The sequence below is a fragment of the Symsagittifera roscoffensis genome, chromosome 3 (assembly GCF_963678635.1).
Source record: "Symsagittifera roscoffensis chromosome 3, txSymRosc1.1, whole genome shotgun sequence".
NCBI classification, from domain to species: Eukaryota; Metazoa; Xenacoelomorpha; order Acoela; family Convolutidae; genus Symsagittifera; species Symsagittifera roscoffensis.
The window spans coordinates 71,466,600-71,487,157 of record NC_087064.1 but is presented as its reverse complement, the minus strand read 5'-3'; the positions used below and the strand labels follow the sequence as shown (position 1 = coordinate 71,487,157).

The following is a 20,558-nucleotide window of genomic DNA, read 5'->3' as shown; positions in this document are numbered from 1 at the left end:
GGATCGCAGATCGAATCCGAGACGTAGCCGTATTTTTTTTACTAATTCGAGGCTTGTTTCTACTTTTTCTTATTGCACTTTATAGAGCAGATTTTTGTCGTGTTCTCGCTAGTGTTTGCGAAGCGCAGCTTCGTATTTGTGTACACTTGCCCCCTCAAATTTTTGTATGCTGGTTTTTTGTTCCGACCATTTGGCAATTTGGGAGGAACTTTGTATTCAGGTGTGTTCTAGTTTTTTTTGTTTTCCACGGAAAATCAGGTGCCACAAGTAATCATCGGAATGGGTCGATTGTTATATCATATTGAAGTCCTTTCAGTCGTGATTCGACGGATATTTTAAAATTTTCGAAAATTTGTCCTAGTATCGAGAAAAACAGGTTTAAAATTTTTGATTTTTAGTCTAAATTCGAGCGATAAAGGGAGCGAGCAGGCTTACAATAGCTCATTTTAATAGCTTACAATAACTTACTTCAAACCATGAAATCTTAGTTTTACTTGAATGAAGGTATCTTTTTGAATTTTTAGCACCTTTTGGAATCAAAAATCCAAAAGGATTGAAACCAAATAAAAAGTTTTTTTTTATTATATTTTTGTTTTTCTAGTCGTTTTTCTACAAAAGTTGTTTTCCAATTTGCTTATTTTACTGTGACTGTCGAATATGTCTAAGCTCAACTTTTTCGTTCAAATCCTTTTATCACACTATGCTGAAAAAAAAAACGACTTGTTTGAAAAACATTTTTTTTTGTTTTTTTTTAACTATGATTGGAACATTCTTTGCTAGTTGCCTAGTAACCGGCTATCCTTACTTCTATATTGCGTTGCCTTGTTCTTACTCTGGAGTTGATAAATAACAATTGGAGTTATCTGATTTTTAATCCAGGTCATGCGAAGGGTAAGTTTGCTGCTGTTAATACACCATTGACAGCTCATCATAGCCAGTTCATCGAAATTAAGTCAGCAACATACTCGAACGTCGTATTATTATAGAAAAAGCTGAGTTTTTTAAATAGAATTCAAGATACATTGATTTTTCTGTTGGTTACTGGTATAGGTTCAAAACTAGTTCATAAAATCGATGATCTTTGATCTGCAGTTGATGTTCAGCAGTTTGTTATTATTTGAATTATTAATTTAATATAAATGATTTTTATGGAATCTTTTTTTTTTGTTTTCTGTCTTGAGATAGGTTAATGAGTGTATTACGTTACAGCGGGTGCAGTTGCCGGCGCGCACAGTCTTGCCTGTGAGGGAGAGACTCCCTGAGCCCAATGGAGCAGATGACATGGTCCACCTGAAGGACCTCCACTCCGGATCCATCCTGCAGAACGTCATGCTACGATTTGAAAATGCACAGATTTATGTGAGTGAATTGACTCATAGTTAATATTTTCCACTGATGACAAGGTTTTAGAGCAGCTGTGGCCGAGTGTGGTAAGGCAAGCGTCTCTCAACGCGAGAGTCGTGCCTTCAAATCCCTCTTCGGTCATGACTGGAGGGGTCCCAGTGTCATCATCCTCCCCCACGGTTGGCCTTGCATTGAGTAGGAGCGGGGGAAATTTTAAAAAATGACGAAGTTGTCAATCCAAAAGCGTTTGTCGCAGCGTGAATTTTTTTGTGCAAGCATGCTTGCTTTTTTTGGCTCTGTGTGTTGTTGGTGTTTGTTAGGCATTGAGTTAGGACCGATGGGTATAACTCATAGAGTAATTTCGGATAGGGTACACCGTCTGCTCGTCACGCTATCTTATTTTCGGCCGGATAGGTTCGTGCAACTTCTTAGTCTAATACCGATCCTAATCATACTCTTATACTGTCTAGTCTCAGGTTGTTTAACTAGTCTCTGCTAGGCTCAATAGATCTAGGGTATACTGGTTTATTGCGGCTGCTGAAGTACTCGGGAGAGTTCAACTAATTTCTAAGTTAAATTCAAATCTCTCTGGTGCTGAAATTACAAGTAATTTCAGCACTTACAAATAAGTGGATTGTTAGTTAGATGGATCATGATTGGTTAATATTAAATACTTTACATTGGTAAAATATCTAATTTATCCAATCATAAAATGTAGTTTAGATCAGGTTCCACCCATCCGGGTTTTACAGAGTTTTTTAGAATAGTCTTTCTGCAATTCAAAAGATGGATGATGGACGTTGGTATTTGGCGAACATCTTATTTCTTCTGGGTTTTCTTATTAGAGAAGTCCCAGATTCAATCGTTGTGTCTTCTCAAGACAACGACTGGGTTTTCGCAACAAACTCAAATCTGATTTCAGAATGGTTGGCTATGTCAGGTTTTTCTGTTTCATTGGTGAGAACTTCTTTGTGTTTGACCTTGTCTGGGAATGGCGTGGAGATTGTGCGTGGAGGGGATGCCTGGTTACTCGGATCTGTACGTATACTTGAACATCGAGGTGGTCATTGGTCTAGTTCAATGAAGTCCTTTTCTGCGAAGTCAAGTCGTACTCTAAATCCTTTGAGTTGTGATTGTGGGCGGCATATTGATTGTAGTTGGCCATTCTTTCTCGAGTGTAGTAGGGTCGTTTTGTCTTTGGATGTTCGTCCTTGGTGTTGTATTCTGATCTATGTATTGCATAATGTAATTTACATTTTATAAAACTTTTATTAGTTTAATATTTTTTAATTATGATTTTAGTTAGTTGTTTTCACAAAAGCTTTTTGTTTTAGTTCAGTTATTTTGAAGAGTTACTCACCCTTGAGTAGCTCTTATTAAAAATAGGAGTATGGTCACAAAGCGTGGATGTAGCGCGGTGGGTTAGGCCGGCTATAGAGCATGCTCAGGACGTCCTTCCTGGTGGGTTAGGCCAGGAGTGGGAGTATGATTGCATGCGGTTTTTGTGAGAGGTCCTGTTATGTGACAACGTTTTATGTTGGGTTTGTTGTGGTTTTTCTTATGTTTTGTTGGTTGTGTCCTTTTTTCAAAAATCAAATTGTTTGTGGTATGGGTTTGTCTTTCGACTTTTTTGTGTTTTATTATTTCTTTCTTAGACTTTATAATAGTCTTCAAAAGAATAAATTATCCAGTTTTAAACTGGGTTAATCCGGTTTGGGTACCGTTGGTTTCCTTTTCTTAGTCATGCTGTTATGCTATGTGTTGTGGTGTTTAGTAAGCTGCATTGGTTAGTTTTGTTTAGTATATAATTCCTTTCCAACCGGGTTAAAGGAAAGTTTGAAACGTGTTATCTTGTGTTAGAGTTATCGAGTGTGAAAGCTTGAAACTGAAATTCATTTATTTCAAACAATTCTTCGTGGGCGAGCTGTGCGAGTTTGGATAGAATTCTTGTGCGAGTGAATGAAAATAGCAAAAGGTTAGTACTGTATTTGCTTCTTATTAATTTACTACATAGAATTTTATCTTTACTGCTAGTTGTTGGGGAAAATTAAGTTACAAATTTTCATCATTATTAGATTTACTGCTTGTGGGGGAAAAATTTATAAATTAATTTACTGCATTGGTATTATATTTATTTAATTGTTGGTGCAAAAATTTAATAGGGTTTTAAACAGTTTTGAAGAAGTTTGCTATTTTTTATTTTTCTTTTGTGAATTTTTCAGATGATCTAGGATGAAGGCTAAAATTCTAAAGAGAACATGGATAAAGAATGGTGAGTTTCTAATATTTAAATTAGTTAGTAATATGTATAATTCATACTTACCTGTTAGTCGTCGGGGAAGAAACCGTGGGGGAAGATGTCGTGGATGAGATCTGAAGTTGTTAGTAATTTGGCTAAGATGCGGATGATATTTTTAGTTTGAAGCAGTGGCCAAAGCAATTGAAGTGCCTTAATGGTGGTTAGTTCTTCAGTGCCAACTGCAAATTCATAAGGTGTGTTTTGGATTAGATTATATAATTTGTGGTTGAATTTAGTGTTATGGATGAATTCTAAAATGGGGATTTCTATAGGTTGTACAAACTCGTGTGGGATGAGGAAGGGTCGGGATTCTTCTGCGTTGAAGGTCTTGGTGATGGGACAAAAGATATACATTTGGGTTATGGGATCATAATTTCGAAGAATACCATGAAGGTTAGTATCTTTAATGCAATATGTGAAGTTAAGAAAGAATGGTGAGGTGTATTTGGAATTGATGAATTGAAAACGATGGTGTGGTTGTCTGGAGGGAGTGTGTAGGTCAAAGTGATTTTGGATGAAACGATAATAAGTATATGTGTGTGTTTGTTTAGTGCGCAACATAATATCGTGTGAGCAGTGCAAATCTCTTTCATGTGGTGCAAGGAAATGAAAGGTTAGTGAAAATATTTGGAAGCGTTCTTTAAAACTTTCGTAGGCTTGCGTGTCTGTTAGTGCTTCTGAAACAATGTGGTCAAACTTGCGATCGAAGATATTTAGTGTAAATACATATGGTGTTTTAATGAAAAATTTCTCGGTGATTTGTGGGTTAGCGAAGCGATCGTCGTCTAAGAATTGATCTTGGTTAGTTCTGATGATGTTATGATCGTAATATTCTAGTGTATATTCATTAGCTCGGGGTGCAGTGTGTGTTTTTAGTGATTTTTTATATCCAATGTAAGTAAATTGTCTAGGTGTTAGTGTTGTAGTGAGTCGATATAGCATGTCCTTATTTCGTTCTATATCGATATGAGTGTTAGATAAAGGTAAGCAAAGGGGATTTGTAAAATGATAATATGAGGTCCAAGGAAGGGTAGGCATTAAAACGTATTCGTCTACAAAGTTACGTGTCTCGTTAGTGTCATGAGGGGTGTTTAAGGTGTATTGTGGAAATGAGGGTAAGGTGATAGCTAAAAATTCTTTTGTGTTAGTGTGTTGTGGATGGTTGATATATTCACGGGCTGTTCCTGGTTTCGCTGGGAAAGGATGGTTGGGGAACTTCCTTTTAAAAGTGCGGTAAGCTCTATTAGTGCTGAGTGAAGATTCAGTAGTTGTGGATGATGGTGCTAATGATTCAGTATAAATTGAAGAGGGTGTAGGGGTAGGAGGGTTGGATGAATCTATTGTGGATGAGATTTGGTTTATGGTTGGGGTGTCAAGGTGATAGGGTTGTTGTTGTAGGGTAATGAAATTATCTAGTTCTGGGGAGATTCGGGGGGTGTCTGGAGAATGAGATGATTGGTCTGAGTGAAGTGAGGAGTAGGTTGGAGTGACTTGGGAAGCATAAGAGGGTGTAGAATTGGTTGGGTCAGGGTTATTTGGTAGTATGGGTTGAAAAGGGGGTTGGGAAAAATTTAAGGAATTGGTGTGAAAATTATTTGATGGAGATGGTTCAGAGTCGGCAAATTCATCGGGGGTTTCAATATTCGGGTTATTGAGTTGTGAGATGGAGTATAAAACTGAGATGTGTGAATTAGTATCGGAATTCATGCCGGATGTTACATTACTGGATGGGAAATCGGGTGGCGGAAAAGCAAAAAGTGGTATTATTGGGATTGGAGTGGTGAGGTTGGTTGGGTGGGAATTTGATCGGTGTAGGGATCCAAGTTGTCGGCTCATCGTGGGCTAAAAAAATTATTATTTTGAGACTGAAAAGCGGTGGTATGGGGTTGTTCTATAATTTGTTCATAAGTATTTTCATCTTGTGAGTGGTGTGGCATTATATGTTGGATGGGACTTTGTGATATGGTTGGTCTAAAATTATTATGTGTTATGGCTAAATTTCGAAAATTACGTGGGACTAGGGATAATGGATGGTTATGTGGTAGGGGTGGTAACTGTGGTGCTGTTGGTGTTGTGTCTGCATTGTTATGTTCTTCGTCGTATGTGTTCTGTCTTGTTGCTATTTTTGTGTTATATTCTTTTATTTGTGCGTCTAAAAGAATTTTGTTTATAGATGTAGAAAATATTCCAAAAAATCCTGCAAATAGTATGCGTGCTACACTTGCTTGTCTATTGACTTGTGTGTGTATAGCACATGTGTTATAGATTCCTTTTAAGAGTGAAAAAAGAAATCCAATAAAGTTAAACATTGCGTATAAAATAGTCAGTTTTTCTAAGATGTAGTAGGGCCATCCTAGAAAATCAAGAATTTCATTCTTAAGTGTAACAAAGCTAAAAATATTGATAGGTGATATATCTTGGGGACGGTATTTTTCACCGTTTAGATATATATAATCTTTAATGTCCTTAAAATATCCGCTATAGTCTTGCGTATAGATGTCTGCAAATCCTGCGGTTTCGGCAAGTTTGCGTAAGTTTTGGTCAATTGATTGTCTTTGTATTGTGTCCATTTGTTAATAATTCCTGGAATTGTTGTGTTCTAATGTGATGTTGAATATCTGATTTTGAGTATATTCCTATTGATTGTAAGTCTATATTTGGGTTTCGAGCGATAGCGCGAATGCTTTCTGGTGAAAATTTTTTGAGTGATTGCATTAATGTGGGATATGGGGTGAGAAGGTAATATTTATCTTCATCAGGGTTTAGTTGTACTACGTTGTGGCTATTTTCTGATCCACATGGAACTGCGGTATCCCAGAAATAGGTTCTTCGTGAAAGTGTGTCAACGAAATGTACTTTATTCTTATAAAAGATAGTGATTCTTTTATAGCATCGTTTATCTTCAAAAACGTATAGTGGTGATACTTTTTTAGTACAAGTATAAAACCATAAGATGTTTCCTTCATAGTCTAAAAAATTTGATCTATTTCCTGATAGTAAATATCCTGCGTAGGGTATTTTTAATACTGCTAGTGCAAGTGATTGTAATATTTGTGTTCTTTCTAATTCGCATAGTTGGTGTAATGTTTCTAATTCGGAGAGTGACATTTCTTGAAAAATTCGGCTAATCGTGTAGTCTAGTTTCATATCTAAGTGAATATCATAGTGGATATTACCAAAATATGTACTATTCATTAGTGATAGTTCTTGTAAACGTGTGCTTTGATCGTCTTGGGGCTTTAAATGTCCACCAGGTTGACCTGTATTCTTTTGAAAATTAACTGGTAAATATGATGTTCCTTCGTTTAGGGGATGACTTGTGGCGTATGGGTCGACTTTTATTTTTCCAGTGGTCATGTCGAATCCATTTTCGTATTCAACTAATATTTCAGAGTATTGTGTTTTGTGAAGTGGGTTTCTGTATTTACATGCAAGTTCTGTTTCTTGATATATTTGAAAACGTGTTAATTTATTTTCTATATTATGAATGTTTCGAAAATTAGAACTTATTTTTCGTAATGGATTTACTTGTTCATATGGTATTGATTGTATAAAATATTTTTCGTGAAATTTTATCATACGAGCGTGTATTTTTGCTACTTGAAATGTTGTACATGTGTCTTCGGGGAACCAAACAATTGTTGCTTGTGTTCTGGTTGTAGGGTCGCAATAACCTTGGTCGTTTTTACAAGGTAATCTAATTCCTTGATAAATCATTGTGTTGTCTGATAAATCTCGTGTGAGTTGTATTTTTTCGAGTTGTATTTTCCAATCGAAAAACATTATTTCTTGGTATCCTTTATTTTTTGTGTCTGCTTTGCAGTTTGATGGGTCATTTATACCAATGTGTGGTATCCAGTGTTTATCGTGCATGTCATAGGTTAATCGTCCGTGTGCGCCGTTGTATGGGTATTTTTCATCTAATTTTATATGTCCTTGATATCTTTCAAGTTCTGCTTGATGTACAGAATCTGAAAAAACTTGGAAATATACTAAATTTCTATCTGTGTTTTTGTTTTTTGTGATGTTTAGTCGGAGTAACTCGTTTTTACAATCTTCGGGATTGAGATGTAAAAGTCGTTCTATATTACTCTGGTAGAATGATTCATGGTCAAGTCGGTTTTTATTTCCGTTTGAGACTTGTGAACAATGTACTTTCTTTTCAGAAAATGTTGCTGTGAATTTATATCCTATAACTGTAGTTGCTCGGGCTTTTGAATAAAGTGTTGCTATTACATTTGTAGTTTCTATGGCTTGGGGTTCTGTTTCGCACTTTGATACTTGATTTATTGCATACTTGTGTAGTGTTTTTTGTTCGTTTTCTTCACAATCGTAATGTGTTACTAATAAATCTTGGGGTCCTGTGCGGGGAGAAGGGTTTATGTTTTGATTTGAGATTACTAGAAAAAGGAGTTGGAGAAAAATTAGTAATTTTAGAATATACATGTGTATGATAATCCTGAGTATGGGTTATAAAATGTGATGTAACCAATTGTCTTTTTGGTATATCTGTCGTATTTATATATTACTTCAGTGGTTATAAATGGTGGTGGTAGTGATTGGGCTGTTATGTTTGGTGGGTTTAATGGGTAGGGATGTTGAGTAATGTTGTTTAATTTAACTGTGATTTCAAACTTTAATTGTAAACTGTTTTGTTGGAGTATTTGGATATTGTGATCACGGATATCGTCGTGAATGTCTTGTCGGTATTGTAATCTATTAAGTGCCCAGTTGTGAAGGCGATTACTTTCTAGATGTTGTCCAAATAAAGGTGGAGGGGCTGTAAATGTATTCCAATCTAGTCTTAAAGGGATATTTGTTGATGATTGTTCTCGATATCTGGCGTCGAGATTATTTGGAAAATTTAAGTTAAAAGGTGGTGGTGAAATCTGGCTTATTGATGGTGTTGATGGTAGTGATAATGTTTCTGGTAGTGATGAGGATGTTGTTGTATCCGTAGAAATATCTATTGGATCATTGACTAAATTTAATTCACCTTGTGTAAATGAATGTGTTGTCCAATATGGTAGTCGTGATGCCTGGTTTGGGGGGTTAAAGGGATTTTCACGTATTTGTTCAGATGTTGGTGTTGAACCTAAGTAATCTGATGGTAGGCTTGAGGTGCTACGTTGTGAAAGAAGCGTAGGGGTTTCTGGTAATGTACCAATGGGGTTTTCTGGAGTGTTTTGTGATGGGGATTGAGGTATGTCAAAATGAACTCGGGGAGTTTGAAAATTTCTGTTTCGTCGAGGATGTATAATTTGTCTATTTATTTCGACTGTATTTTGGTTTTGACTAGGATTTCTTATTCTACTTAATTCTTGTGGTAGTGTTGGGTATAAGTTATATGTTGGTTCGCTTAGAGGTGCTTGTCGTTGAACTGGTTCTAGTGGTTCTGATAAACGAGCGTGTCGTTCTTCAAAAGTGTATGGGTTATCTTGAAAGGAAATTCGTGTAGATGTTTGAGGATTATGGGTAGTTGAAGGTGTTGTTGGGTTATCTTGGGATGATCGGTGAAGACTAACTTTGTGACTTTTGGGTAGCAATTTTTGATAGCTTTTTGGTCTATTCTTTTAGTGAAAAAGTTAATGTTTATTATAGTATTCTTCTAAGAAAAGAATTAGGAGGATTGTTGCTAGAGCGAATGTGATGATTGCTTTCTTTATACATTTGCATATGGTCAAAATGAGGGATGATAGAAATGTTATGAAAATTACAAATAGTAGAAAAATATCAGTTCTACTGAAAATAGTTCGTATCATTTAGACAAGTTTTATAAATCGTACCTGTGGATATAATCAAGGGTTTTTGAAAGTTGGAGAAATAGTTCGAATATAGTGTAGAAAATTAAAAAAATATTACAAAAAATGATTAAGAGTATTAGAAAAGATTCAAGGATATCAAAAAGAAATATTATGAAAGTTTCAAGTATCGTAAAAAATTGTTTGAGGTTTGTGATAATTTTAGTGACTGTTTGATAGAAGAGCATTTAAGAAATGGCTTCGTGATCGAATGTTTTTTGTTGTTTGGGGCAATTTTTAAGTGTGGTCGGATTATTTATTAGTTTTTTGACAAGTGGGTTGAGTTTTGTAAAAAATTGTTGGGGGCAATTTTTATGGTGATTGGGAGGTCTTCTTTGTCTTTATTTTCATTTGTCAAATGATCTGGGGTATTTTTGAGATTTTTATACTTTAGGCTAAATAAAATGGTCGTTCTTTTACTTTAGGCTAATTTAACATATTTGTTTGGGGGATATTTCAGGTCTGAGTTGGGGAAATATTGTTGATCTTTGGTTTATTAGATAAGGGAGGGTTATGATATTATGGTGATACTTATTTTAGTTGTCAAGTTGGAGTGGTTTGCTTATTTTTGACCTGGAGGTCGTAGAGTTATAGTTATAGATATGCCTGGAGTTTAATATTTTTCGTCTAGTTGGTTTGTGTTAAAGTTATAGAAGGTGACGGATTGGATGAATCCTATTGGCTAATTTTGAACTAGAATCGCTGCGTGTTTGTCAGCATGTTATCTTGAAAATTGAAAGTGTAAAATGTTTCAGAGGTGCAAAGATTATTAAATGTAGAATTAAGGTTGTTTTTGAAATTCAACTTTCTTTAATATTTTAGATTGTGGGATGAATACTTTATAATTTTTACGTGGTTGATTTCTAAGTCGTGAAGACTCTCTATGTTCTGATTTGTCGATTTGTTCTTGGGGTATTATTTGTTCTGTCATTTTTCTATTTTTTCTTTCTTTTTGAGATGTATTTTGATCGAGATTTTTTGTATTGTTTTTTGTGGTGTTTGATTTTGTATTTTGATTTCCGAGGTGAATATCATTTTGTTCCTTTGTTATGTTGTCCGTATGTGGGTCATTTTGAATAACTTTTAAACCTGTAAAAGAATATAATTGAGTTAGTTCGCGGAGTGCGTATTCTTTTGGATAATAAGGTAATAGGTTATTTCGGTGTTGAACGATTTCTTTTTTTATCTGAGTCGGTGATTTTATATGTGACATCAGTGGGTTTTGCAATTATTTGGTATGGTCCTTTACGAAGGGGTTGTAACTTTTTTGAAATTCCTTTTTGAGTATTAAAATTGGGTATTAAAACAAATGTTCCAATTTTTAAATCGGAGGCTGGTGTAAAGCGTGAATTTATTTGTTCATTAATATTTTGCCTTTGTAACAACTTTTTTGTTACCTTTTGGTAAATTTCATTGTGTTTTTTATCTCTGTTTAAAATCCATTCGGTGTGTGTACCGGAGGCTAATTTAAGAATTTGTGGGTGATGAAAATGATCTTCATCGTGTGTATGTAATGGTAGGTTATAACAAATTGAGTCTTTATTTGGTTGACAATAACCTTGTGCGTTTTTATGAGAGTTTGCTGTAAACATTATTGGTTTGCGTGGCTTTTGGTTAAAAACCATTTCATATGGTGACATTCCTAAAGTTGTCGTGATTTGTGAATTATATGCTAAGGGAAATAGTTTTACATCTGCTGACCATTCGGTATATCTTGTATCATTTCCATTGATGATACATCTGAGATATTCTTGTAATGAACGGTTCATACCTTCGACTAAGCCGTTTGTCCAAGGTGCATGAGATGTACGTGGTTTGTGTTTAATGTTATATAAATGACATAGTGTGATGATTTCATTATTTATGAATTCTGTACCGTTGTCTGTAACTAAAATTTCTGGTAGTCCGAATTTTGCTATCCAGTGTTCATAGAGTGTTGTGTAAGCGTAATAAGCGTTACAATGTGGTACTGGGTTAAGTGCTACATAATGTGTAAATGCGTCAACAATTACCATAATGTAGGAGTTTCCTTCGGATGAGGGTGAAATTGGTCCTTTGGTATCAAATGAGATACGATGATTAAAGTACAAACTTTGTCCTTTAAAATCTTGTTTTTGTGCTATTTGTTTTTGATTTGGGTAAGGTTTATTTAGTTGACATACTATACAGTCATTGCATAGTACTTTTATCCAAATTGGTGCATTTGGGAAATAAAAGTTTTGTACAAAATTTGAATATGTTTTTTCTGATCCAGAGTGTCCTTTAATATTTTGTGTATGTGAAATATTAAAAGCTATAAGAATCATACTTAAAGGGAGACAGGGAACTGTAGATTCATTTAGTTTGTTTTCTAGAAGGTCTGTGTTTTCGTTAATTGTTGTATTATTGAATTTTCGAAAATATCGGAGGAGTGTTTTGTTTCCTAGAATAGTTGAATCTGCTTTGATAGGTTTAGTTTTATATTTGTGCCATGATTTCAGTTGTCGAATTACTGGGTCAAGGTTTTGATATTGTTTCAGTGTTGAAATTGTAATTGTTTCTGTTGGGGGGAGAAAAATGTTTTCAATTTCTAATTTAGATAAGGGTATTGTGTCAAGTGGGTCATGGAGGTCAAAAACTTGATTTATTGTGTAAATTTTCTTTTTCAATTAGTGGAAAATGGTCTTTTTTAGGCGGGTGTTGTTTTATTCTTTTTTTTTGGGTGTTACTTTTTATCCATTGTGAATATGGGATTGGTTTAAAAGTTGATGTTCCAAGTAGATCAACTTCATAGTGATTATTTTGACAATCTAAATAAAGTGGGAAATGTTGTAAATTATTTATTTGTGATTGTTCAACGTCAGTTTTTACTGCATATTTGCATTCCAATCGGGGTGATGTTTCATTTTCTGCAAGGTAGAATTTTATGTTTTTGGGTATTTCGACTGTGGTTTTACGTGTAAGTAATTCAGGTGGCGTATTTCGACTTAAGGTGTCTGGTAATGCAAGATTTTTTCCTGCGGTCGAAACTATATGTAAGTTTGGGAATTTCATTAAAATGAGTTGAAATCTATAAACTCGGTGGTTTGGATTAGACTTTTGTGTAAAAAGAAAGATGATTGGTTTATGGTCTGTGAATAGAACTGTGGGATGTTTTGATCCAAGTATCAGAAATTCATATTCTGTTAGTGTATATATTATGGCTGTACATTCTCTCATTAGAGTTGAGAGTCGTAGCTCTGCTTGAGTGAATAATCGAGAATTTGCTGATATGAGGTTCATTTTATTTGTACTATTATGTGATTGTAATAATGCTGCGCCGATGCCAAAGTTCGAAGCATCGCACATTGCATAAAATGGTTGATTTGAATCTGGAATTGCGTTTGAAATTTGTTCAGTTAGAAGTTTTTTAATTTCTTCAAATCGTGCTTGATGTTCTGTATTCCATTCAAAATTATTTTGTTGTCTAAGTATGTTATAGAATGGTCGTAGATATAATTGCATTTTATAAACATATTTGCTTAAAAAGTTTAACATTCCAAGGAATTCTTGGATTTTCTTTTTATTTGTTGGTGGTTGGAGTTTTTGAATAGCGTCTATACGTGATTTCAATGGAGTGATTGTTTTTCTTTCTATATTATGTCCTAAGAATTTAACTTTTGTCAAAAAGAAGTGTGATTTATCGGGGGCGGCCTTCAGATTTTCGTTCTGAAGTATTTGGTGATATTGTTCTAAAACATTGAACATTTCCTCTTTTGTCTGTGATTGCATAAAAACATCGTCTAAATAGGTGATTGCATTTTTCTTGAGTATTAGTGGTCGAAAAATTTTGCTCATAAAAGCTGAAAATGCTGCTGGTCCTATGGATATTCCATAGAATAAGCGGTTGAATTCGTATTGTTGGTTTCCAATAACAAATTGTGTTAAGCGTCGTGATTGTTCATCTAATGGCATTTGATTATATGCACTATTCATATCGGCGGTGGTAAAGTATTTTCCGTTTATTTTTGTTAAAATAACTTGTATTGGTTCAATGGGCCAATTACACTTTGATTCATCTATTAGTGAGTTGAGGTATCTAGCATCGAGAACAATTTTTAATGATTCTCCTTTGGCTAGAATGATAACAGGGTTGATAAATGTGTTGCCTTTTGGTTGTTCCTCTTTGTTTACTGGTGATATAATGTTGTATTGTTCTAAAATGTCGAGTAATCTGTTCACTTTATCGTGTAAGTGAATTGGTACTTTACTTGCTCTTTGTTTTTTGAAAACTGCGTCTGGTTTTAATGGGAGATGTAGTGATGAGCTGATTTTGCCAACATCAAATTTGGATGTTGCATAGACTGATGAATATTTAATTAGCTGTTTTGCTAGTTTTTCAAATTCGTCTTGTGTTATTTGTGAATGTTGGAAATTAAACATTGTTAAAAATTTCTGTTGACTCTCTGTGTAGTTACTTATGTTGAATGTAGGTTTGAAATATGGGGTTTTTGTGAAATAATCCGTATTTCTGTTTTCGTTACTTATTATACTATTTATAGATAATTCTTCATTAAGAATTGTGGATTGGCAAATATCTAGTAATTGGAGTATATTATTTACACGATATGCTTTTTCGTGTATTGGTGATATTGTAGCGTTGGTTTCGCAATAGCCTAAAAGTCCTAAAGGTAATGTTACTTGGTAAGGTGTATTGTTGTATACATGTAAGGAAATAATATCTGAATTCGAGTTTTTCAAATATTTTATTGATGAGATTGTGATTTTGAAAAATTTATGAATAGGTTTGAATTCAAAATCTGACATATAAAATTTTTGTTTGTTTTATTTTTTATCATATTGGTGAACTTGCTTTATTGAAAAATTGTATATGTTTCCTGATAGTGGTTTCAAGTGTTTTCTTTGTTGGTTATATATTGGATAGAATTTTGAAAAGAATGGTGGTTGTTTATTTAATCTTTGAAAAAATGTTAGGGATGTGTCTTTTGTTTTTGTATATTTATCTTTGATTAATATTTTACTATTCAAGATGTTGATTGTTGGTATATATTTAGAGATAAATGGTATTCAAATGATATTGTGTTTAATATCAGTGATATGGAATATTTGTTTAAATGGTTTGGTTAAAATTTTGTTTTGCTCCATTGTTCTTGTGGGGAGAAGAAATAATTGAATTTTTCCGTAGTTTATTAATGTTGATCCTTGTGCTGTTGCTAGTTTGCTGGAGGTTTCAAGAGGTGTTAGCTTTGGGTGTAAGGTTTTTATTTCATTCCATGTGGGAATGTTTATTATATTTGATTCTGCTCCTGAATCAATTAAAAAATCAATTTCAAGATCTGGTGGTTGAAATTCTTTGCTTCTTGGACTTTCTAAAAGAAATGGTATTGTCCAAATTTTTTCTTTGGGTTGTTCTTTTTGTATGTTTTGATAGATGTGATTTGTATTCAAGCATTTTGTTTTTTCGTTCTCATTGGGTTGATTTGTAGTGTTAATTTCATTAGTTTTTTGTGTCGTCGGTGTGGAATGGACGGGTTCAATATAATAATTGTGAAGGAGTTCTGATTGATTCTCATATATGTGTGATGAAAAAGGTTGTTCATATATAACAGGTTCATAGTCATTTTCGACTTTTGTCATATTGATGGAGAGAGTGTTTTCTGCATCGCTTTCTGAATCTGATGATCCACAGTTTATTTGATTGAGTTGTAACGTATCAGTTACTGTGTCATCAATACCTGGAGGGTCTGATGTTGTTTCTGGATTAGATTGTACTTGATTAATATGTCTTTGATGTTTAGGTGTACTACTTCTGTGGCGATTATTAGAATTATTATAGTTATTATTATTCCGGTGTGGTGATTGGGAATAATTTCTATAACGATTATTATAACTTGAATGTCGATTTTGTGAATTATTTCGCGATCTGTTTTGGTAATTATTGTTTGGTCTGTTATAGTTTGATCTATTATATGAGTTATTCCTTGATTGATTGTTCGGGTAATTCTGGTTTCGGTTGTTTGAATAACTTCTATTCCGATTATTGGAGTAGTTTCTATTCCTATTGTATGATGAATTTCGTGATTGATTGTTTGGGTAGTAATTATTTCTTGATTGGGAATTAGATCTAGAAACAAATCGTTGTGTATTTGAATTTGATCTGGAATAGTTATTTCGACTATTTGGTCTATTGTAGTGATTTTGTGATGAATTTTGCGTGTTTCTTCGTTCTGGTGATCTTCCTCTATAACTTGAGTTATATGGTGATTGATTTCTTGTATAATTTGTATTGTTCGGGAGTGGTTTTCCTGAACTGTTGTTGCTGTAGACTGTTTTGTTCGGTAGATTTTGATCTTTTTTCATGTATTGGTAGAATGATTTATTTGGTTCTTTATATTTTTGAGGTTTATTTTGATTGTCTTGCTGTTTTTGTCTACATTCAGAAATACTATGTCCGTATCGTCGGCAATAATTACACCATTTTTTGAAAGATGGTTTGCCTTTAAAGTTTGGGTGTTTTTCGTAAATATTGAGTATTTCAGTGATTTTTTCAACGAGGTCTGTATCTGATTCCTGTATATTGTTTATATTTGTGGAAACTGTTTCAATTCTGTTAACGTATTGTAATTTCAGATTTTCCGTTTCTTCGAGTTTCATTGTGATTTCTGCTTGTTCTAGTTTGTCTACTAGTTTTCGAAAATCTAAATCGGGTTCTCGAATTGACGAAGGATGGGATGCTCTCTTTTTTATTGCTATTTTCCTTAATTGTGGTGTTAAGGTCATCATTAAGATTTCTGTCCTCTTTGTGTTTTTATAGTCATGTGTATTTAATGAATATGCTTTTCGAACTAGTGTTTCGATTCGTACTGCTAATTGCTTGATGGTTTCGTTTGGTAATCTGCGAATTTCATTACATAAAACTCTTTGTTGTTGTTTGTTTCTTTCGGAGTCAAACATTTTTGAAAATTCTTGTGTAAACCTTTTCCAATTTGATTTTATTTCTATAGGCAATACTGAAAACCATTTTTGGGCTGCGCCATCTAGAGTTGTTTGTATTAACGCTGTGCGTCGATGTATCCAGTTTTGATGTAGTGGCGTACTAATTGGTTCAGGTCCTATATTTAAAATCAAATTTGCTGTGACTGCATTTAAATAGTCTTCTACAGAATATTCAGGGTCTGTTCCTGTGAATACCATTAAAGGTTTATTTGATGTTATTGATGATCCACCCATAAGGTATGGATTCATCGTCATTTGTAATGATTCTGCTGCATTTGGCATTTGAGAAAAATTTGAAAGTTGATTTCTTGTTATTTCGTGTTGTTGAAGATAATATGGGAGTGGTATTTCATTTTGCATTTGTGCTGGTTGGTACGAGTTTGCAATCATTGGGTTTTGTTGCTGAATTGGTTGAAAAGATTGTGTATTAATTGGGTTTTGTTGTTGAATTGGTTGTTGGTTTTGTGTATCTATTGGTTGTGGAGAAAAAATTCTATTATATGTATGTGGTTTCTGTATTCCTTGTCCACGATATTCTTGATTATAGGGTGTAAATATATCTGGTTGTAAGAAATCATCATCTGAGGATAAGTAATCCATTTGATAAGATGTTTGTTTTTTATTTTTATTTTGTTGAAAAAATGGATAGTTTTCACTACGATCCTGTGGAGGATGTAAATTTGTTTGGAAATTTACTGAATTAGGTGGTGCCATTGGGTTATCCCAGTTTCGAGATCTTGTATAATTACTAAAATTTTTTCGTGGTTGATAATTTGTTTTTGATGGATGTGTGTAATTATAATTATGGTCTGCAAAGTTGTTTCTAGTGAACGTTTTGCGTGTTTTTGGCGGTATTGTCATGGGTCTGTATGTTTGGTAATCCATGTGTGAATATTTTGGGGCAACCGAAGGTTTAACGGTTGACTGTAATGTTACCTGTGTTTGTGAAGGATTTGTATTTCTTGGTGTTGTTAAGTTTGGACGTATTGGTGAAATACTTTGTTGTGTAGTTGTTGTGTGTACGATTTCTTCATTTATGAAGTGTGATGGTGTCTGGATATCTTGTTGAGTAAGATTCCTAGTTCCATTGAGGTTTTCATTGTGTATGACTGTAGAGTTTAAACTATTATTTTGCATATCGGGTAAAAATGTATTATAGTTTAATGGTGTTGCATCAATGGTTAATGGTATTACTCGTACATAATCTCTTACATAAGATATCGTACTTATTGCTTGACTTGAGATTTATTGTGGGAAGTTTATGGATGCGGGATGAGACCATTCGGGGTCCCAAACATAGTCTGATTGTTCTGTGATGGCAGTATCATCGTTTGAGTTTTGGGGTCTAAAATTTTTTCTTGCTTGTGAAATTAAATCAATATTATGTGAAATAATCTATTATGAACCATGCCAAGATTTTTTGTAAGTCGTGTTTTGTATGTTGTGAAACTTCATCTTTCGTGAAATTTTCTTTAATTATATTTAGAAAACTAGAGAGTAGTGTGATTTCATGTCGTACTCTTATATGTTTAGATGTTTCTGTCGGTGAGACATTTGGTATCTGGATTTCGTTTTCTAATATCGAGATATAACTATATATTATCGAAAAAAATTCATTGGTGAATATGGAGTTTGCTCTTTGTGAGTTATGATATTGGATGCTTTTTATATATTCTGAGAATACTTTTGAGAATTCTAAATCAAGGTCGTCTGTTTGAATTATATATTTACTGTGGTTCTGGTTTGGTGAGCTGAATTCTATGGAGTAGATTCCGTATTGTTGTGTTAGGTTACATATATCTTTTAGATAGTGATCGATAATTTGTCTTTTGATTTTTACATCTGGGAACTCTGTTTTACATGGACTGATTCCGGGTTCAAACAAATTTAAGAGTAAATTTTTGCAGAATATATGCTGTCCTCTATCAGTGGTTGCATCTACGATAAAGAGGAAAATATCATCATCATCTGGACTTTCTTCACCTGGGGTGTGCGTTGAGCTCATTTTTTCGTTCGATGACTGTTAATATGTAATTATCAATGTGTCTAATTGGTTGATTCCAATTGTATAAATGTACTGGTTTGTGTTTATACTGCTTTTTTATTCTTCTTTTTCCTCTTTTTGATGAATTTGAAGTTGTTTCTGAGTCAGAGAAATATAATTGATCGTGAATTGGGCAATTTTTATCTATTGATTCTTTTAGTTTATAAAGTTCGTCTAAACTGTTGGTTTCTGATTCTGAAAATGCGTTTCGATTTTTTGAAAATCTTTTTCGTGTTATTTGTCTTTGTTTAGTTACTATTTTTCTCTTTAATGTTTGTCGTTTTGTTCTAATGTATCCAACTGTTTGTGTATGAGGTGTGATTACAAGGTCGTATTTTTTATTATCTATTTCACAATTGTGTAAAACGATTGTTTGTTTATTTCCTAGGTTTTTAAATGACATAAGGTTTAGGATGACGGATGCAAAAGGTTGTTAAATGATTTCTATTTGCTTAAACTGTTAGTCCTTACGATTTTTTTGTTAGCCTAACCTGGGTCTATTTGTTCAGGGTTGGGGAGAAAAGTATATCGATTCCGAAGAATGATTTTATACTTTCTCGTGGATAGTATAAGCTAAGGTGTTAACTTACTTAATCTTACTTAAGGGTAGTGATTGTGTTCAGGGTTGGAGAATAGTAAATCGATCCACAAGGTTCAGGTATAATTAGAACGCGAGTAGTTCGTTAGATACTATTTTAAACTTAATAAGTTTAAGATTTATCCTGGGTCTGGTAAGAGGGGGGATCAAGTGAAGGATGAATAACCGAAGTTCTTCACTGTTTATGCTAATTTGAATGATTAGTTTTGTTCAAAAATTTCTATTAGTCCTGGGTTTTTAGAAAGGGTTGGATAGTGAATCGACGTTTGAGGTCGTTAGACACTAGTTAAGTGGGTGGGGGAGAACAAAGTTGTTCTTTTTGATCCAAGGATAGGCCTTGATGATCAAGTTTTAAATTTAATTAAATAGAAAATGATTTAAGATCCAAGGATAAGCCTTGATGATCTGATTTTAAAATTAAGTGAATTTAAGTTTAAAATGTTTTAAATTTGTGTAAAGAATAGATTTAGTATTTTTATGATATTAGTGAGCTTATGAATGCTGTTATGTTTAGGCGATGAAGCTGGAACAACAGGATGATTTATAATTACTAACCGTTTATTGTCATGCTACTAATTTTTATTTTGATTTTTCAATAAATATTTTTCAAACATGTTTTGTATATTACTGCAGAATTTAGGAAAACGATCTGAGATCTTTTTATCAATCGTTATTGTATATTAATAATTTTGTTTAGCGCCTGAAATGATTTTGAAGATTGACTTCAAAATTTTATGTTTGCAAATGAAAATCTAAATTCATTGCTATTAGTATTCTAAATACAAAAGTTTGTTCTGGCTTTTGCCGAACTATCATATAACTATATGGTAAGTTTCTGCTTTGTCGTATGTCGTCTCTGGTTCGAGGTCTTCTTCCAATTCCGGGTAGTTCTGTTATCGTTCGGAATATTGGCTCTGATCTATTGAGTCGTAGAGACATTTCGATTAAATTATTGTCGTATAACATTTTGTAGATGTTTTGTCTAAATTCTAATCTATTATTGGTTAATTCTAAGCTATTAAGGTCTTGTTCGAGACTTATGGTCGCACCAGATGAGTTATGACCGATGGGTATAACTCATAGAGTAATTTCGGATAGGGTACACCGTCTGCTCGTCACGCTATCTTATTTTCGGCCGGATAGGTTCGTGCAACTTCTTAGTCTAATACCGATCCTAATCTTACTCTTATACTGTCTAGTCTCAGGTTGTTTAACTAGTCTCTGCTAGGCTCAATAGATCTAGGGTATACTGGTTTATTGCGGCTGCTGAAGTACTCGGGAGAGTTCAACTAATTTCTAAGTTAAATTCAAATCTCTCTGGTGCTGAAATTACAAGTAATTTCAGCACTTACAAATAAGTGGATTGTTAGTTAGATGGATCATGATTGGTTAATATTAAATACTTTACATTGGTAAAATATCTAATTTATCCAATCATAAAATGTAGTTTAGATCAGGTTCCAGCATCTAACTAGAAAGATGATTCTAATTCGAATA

At 33.7% G+C, this 20,558-nt stretch overlaps 1 protein-coding gene across 2 annotated transcripts in view; it reads left to right on the top strand.

The window, feature by feature from the left end:
* LOC134842694 (unconventional myosin-XV-like) overlaps window positions 1-20,558 on the top strand; it is a 144,144-nt gene that overhangs the window by 41,804 nt on the left and 81,782 nt on the right. For both annotated transcript variants that reach the window (XM_063859147.1, XM_063859146.1), the window contains exon 4: window positions 1,210-1,359. In XM_063859147.1, coding sequence (XP_063715217.1) covers window positions 1,210-1,359 — 150 coding nt within the window. The remainder of the gene's footprint in view (window positions 1-1,209; window positions 1,360-20,558) is intronic.